Below are 3,871 nucleotides of genomic sequence, written 5' to 3'. Positions count from 1 at the left end.
CGGGAGAGAAAACAAGAGGGGGCTATCTTAAAGGTAAAAAAAAAAAAAAAAAACAACAAGCAGACTTCTTGACACAGAGCAGGGATTTTTTTTTAAAGCATGTACAGTACATTTGTGAAGTACAGTTCAGTTGTATTTCACCTTTGAAATACAACACAGTTGCCCTGAACATTTTAGAACGCTTTGCTTTCCTTTCTCTCAGCACCATTTTGATGAACTTGAGTCATGCCTTTAGCAGCTGCTGAAACACCACATTTTCCTTCGCTTCTTTCGAGCGCTAGCAAGTCTCTGCTCGAGTCCGCGCAACCGTGACTGTTGGGAGACACTTTCCTCCTCTGACGTGCGCGGCGGATTTGAAAGAGGCGCGGCAGGTTGCAGTCTGTCCCCGTGGCACGTAAGATGATGTCGAGTCAGTTAGCGGAGCTCACCTTGAGGCCCTCGGAGGCCTGCGTGTAGGAGTGGGGCCCGTTGAGGAGGCTCCCTCCGCCGGGCGTGCTGTCCGAAAAGGAGGGCGACGGCGAGCTCGGGGGTAAGGTGATGGAGCTGATTAAGCTGGGCCCGTTGTCCAACCTGCGCGGGCAAGAGGGACGAGCGGTCACTACGAGTCTGGAGCGCACCGAGCAGAATCAAGAGTGCAAAAGGAAAAGGCGGACGTACGGCTGGCTGGTGGAGGAACTGAGGGATGACGGCTGGCTGCTTTGAGATTGGCTCGGGGTGCTGAGAGCCGACTCCGCCGAACTTTCAGCCACGACAGCGCTGTAACCTGAAGGAGATGGCAGAAGGTCAGCCAGCACGGAGGACAATGGCGCTGACTTGCATTTCGAGCGGGGTTGGGACCCCTTTTGCGGTGTCACAGAAAGTGTGCTCGACACGCAAAAAAAAAAAAAAAAAAAGACACGCTCTGATGTGACAAATTGTGTACAATTGACTAGTTGGCGTAACAGCGACGGAATACAAAAGAAGACCAATACTGTTTTATGAAGGGCCGACACATGCTTGGGATACATTTACTGTCAAGTGACAGTGAAGACCACCGGTGTCAAACTCGAGGCCCGGGGGAAATCATTTGATGTGGCCCGCAAAGGCAAGTCATGCACGTACACGTCATGTTTCTTGCAAATTGCCTTCACTTAAATTCACATCAGGTGCTGGATCCATGAAGCCAGCAACAAAACTCCCAAGCACGGGAACGAGCGCTGCCTTTCTGTGACTCTTCCGGTATCTCGTAGTCCATTTTAGGTTCATTCTGAAATTTCAGCCGTAAGCACAACATGGCGAACGTTTTGTGAGTCGTTCAAAAGTTGAGAGAGACTGGCCTGGGAATCTCCGATATTCAAATTTGCATACTCTTCCACCAGATGGGAGAAGATCAAATAAGTCCAAGTAACGGCTCAACGACGGCGCTCGCAGAGGTAGGTTCGCGATGGACTTCGGCACATTCCAACTCACGTACGAATTCGGTTTATGTTGCCGTCATGTGAACAAAACTCAGTCGTACGGCAAAACGAAAAGAACAACCATGGCGTCGCACTGTAAAAGGTACACAATGAACCCGTGTTCCCATCTTGAATTTTTGGCAATGCGCGGTGAGATTTTTCAAAAGGCCTCAATCAAGTTTGCCAAACACTGAGGGAGGCCACCAGGCCACATACTTGTGCTTCCATTCTGCTTGAGTCCGCTGGGCGGTCGGGCAGGCGCAGCGCTCACGCCTCCGACGATGCCGCCGTTGCCCCCCATCATGCCGACCACTCCGGGCGAAGCGCTGACGGAACTGGGGGGCGCCTGAGAGGCGGCGGACGACGCGTTCTGGCCGGACACCAGGCCCAGAATGCTTCCGCTCAGCGAGCCGTGGCCGGAGCCCAGCAGGCCGAGCGCCGTAGCCGCTCCGTTGGTGGTGACGCCGCTGGAGCCGGAGGTGGTGATGATGGACGTGCTGCTCTCCACTGAAATGCTGGACGGCGTGCCGCCGCTGCCGCTCAGGCCCAAGCCCCCCGGCGCCGCCGCCTGCGCGTACGGCGCCGGCGTGGACCCCGAAATGAGCCCCGCCATGGTGCTCAGGGGCGCCGAGTGGACCCCCAGGCCTAAAGCAGACATCTGGCTGGCTCCGCCGGTCCCCGTCATGCCCCCTTTGCCCAAACCCAATCCGAGCCCGAGCCCCAAGCTGGACACGGGAGCGGACCCGGACGAGGGCTGGGCGAGGGAACCGGCAGCTGAGGAGACGGGCGTGCTGGGCGCCGGCAGAGACGAGGCGGTGGAGGCCGGGAGCAGCAGGTTGCCGGGCGGACTGGGGGTGCTGTTTGAGGGAGCCGACGGTTTGGACAGAGGGGGCTGCTGCTGCGATTGGTTCTGCGGCTGAGCGTGATGCTGCTGCTGCTGCTGTTGTTGTTGCTGCGCTGGCAGATGCTGATGCTGTTGCACGGCGCTGCTGAAGCTTCCTATTAGGCCGCTGCTGGTCGGAACCACGGGGCCGCCTCCGACCACGCTCGCCATGGACACCAAGGAGGACGATGAGGAGGAGCCGGACGTAGTGGAGGAGGAGAAGGAGGAGAGCAGGGAGGGCGTGCCGTTCTTAACAGGCGACTGGAAGCCAAAAAGCACCACAGAGAACATGTCAGATAGGCTCGTCCGCAGTTACAAATCCGAGTCGTATACGAAGGGCTCATCTCTACACGTACACGGATCGTTTCAAAAAGGTGCGCCTGAGCTTTTCGCAGTCAATGGAATGGAGCCGCAAGGCGCTCGTAGATTTTTACAACAAGCTCTGCTATTTTCTCCTCTGGTCATTTGGAATTTAGAAATACGGTCGCATCATGTTCGAAAGGACAATCAATGTGCCCCGTCCGTTGATACTTGAGAGTCAAGGCGGAAGTGGATTTCTTGGATGTGCTGTCGAGGCAGCAGCGGCTGCGTGTGTCCCTCGCGCCCTCCGCAAGATGAGCGGCATCAGCTGGCTGTAACCGTCAATCAAGGCCAAACTTGGAAGGAGGAATGTGCCCGGTTGAACTGAGATTTACACTTGACCGATATTGTCCTCATTTCAATTTTCATATCTTGAATGTTCCTGTCTGGATTCAGATAGGAGAAAGAAATATCGGTCAGTCCGAGTGGGAGTCCTCAGTTTATGCCAGTCGTGGCTTTGGAGGTAATCAACTGTGTGCAATCAATGTACGGCGCAACAAAGACGATGTGATTTTTAGGACCGTAAAGTATTTGCTGTAATGATGCCAATTTGACGTTATCCACCTCAGAATAATTTTGGCGACTCCCGGTCTCCATATCGACGAGGGGTGATTTGGAACCATGACCCTTCGGTGAGTGCCAAAGTATTGTTAAAGAGCCCATTTTGAACGGAAAGCTAAATTCACTGCTCTTCACTGAACACGACTCCCCAAAATGATGGGAAAAAATGTGCAGCGTGTTTTTCATGTGCTCTTGAAAAACCTGTTGTGTGTGTAGTCCGAGCGCTTGCTTTCACCCGGCGGCTGGAAATAAAAAAAAAAAAAAAATCAAACAACATCCAGGTACGTGTGGACATGGCTCAAGTGCACACAGAGGAAAGTGCAGTGTGAACTCAAGAGGCCCAACATAGTCAGAAGATGACACAACCAAAGCAGAAGTCCCCAGCCGTGGTCCCAGAGAGACAAAAGTGTTGCTTTGAAGGGGACAGGAAGCCTTCGGCCACCGGGACTCTTCAGGACCAAGGTCGAAGAGCGCGGCGCTACACTGTTCATCTAAGCCACACAGCACAGATGAGAGCCTCTCACCTGACTAACTTCATTGTCTGCTGACCGGCCCTTTTTCTTATCGTCCTCTGAGTTCTCCTATAGGAGGAGATACCTTCATGTGACAATCCACTTTTTTTGGGGGGGGG

General features: G+C 54.1%; 1 protein-coding gene across 3 annotated transcripts in view; it reads right to left on the bottom strand.

Annotated features, from left to right (window-relative positions):
• Window positions 1–3,871, bottom strand: part of cnot3a (CCR4-NOT transcription complex, subunit 3a) — a 15,455-nt gene that overhangs the window by 7,711 nt on the left and 3,873 nt on the right. For 2 of the 3 annotated variants that reach the window (XM_019868953.1, XM_019868954.1), the window contains exons 10-13: window positions 3,765–3,821; window positions 1,653–2,580; window positions 658–763; window positions 429–570 (exon numbers count right to left, since the gene is read on the bottom strand). In XM_019868953.1, the coding sequence (XP_019724512.1) occupies window positions 429–570; window positions 658–763; window positions 1,653–2,580; window positions 3,765–3,821 (1,233 nt within the window). The remainder of the gene's footprint in view (window positions 1–428; window positions 571–657; window positions 764–1,652; window positions 2,581–3,764; window positions 3,822–3,871) is intronic. The other variant, XM_019868955.1, reaches the window with a different exon arrangement.

Source organism: Hippocampus comes, unplaced genomic scaffold (assembly GCF_001891065.2).
Source record: "Hippocampus comes isolate QL1 unplaced genomic scaffold, H_comes_QL1_v1.1 scaffold67, whole genome shotgun sequence".
Lineage (NCBI taxonomy): Eukaryota > Metazoa > Chordata > Actinopteri > Syngnathiformes > Syngnathidae > Hippocampus > Hippocampus comes.
Note: the sequence above shows the minus strand (reverse complement) of the source record. Positions and strands in the feature narration are given on the sequence as shown.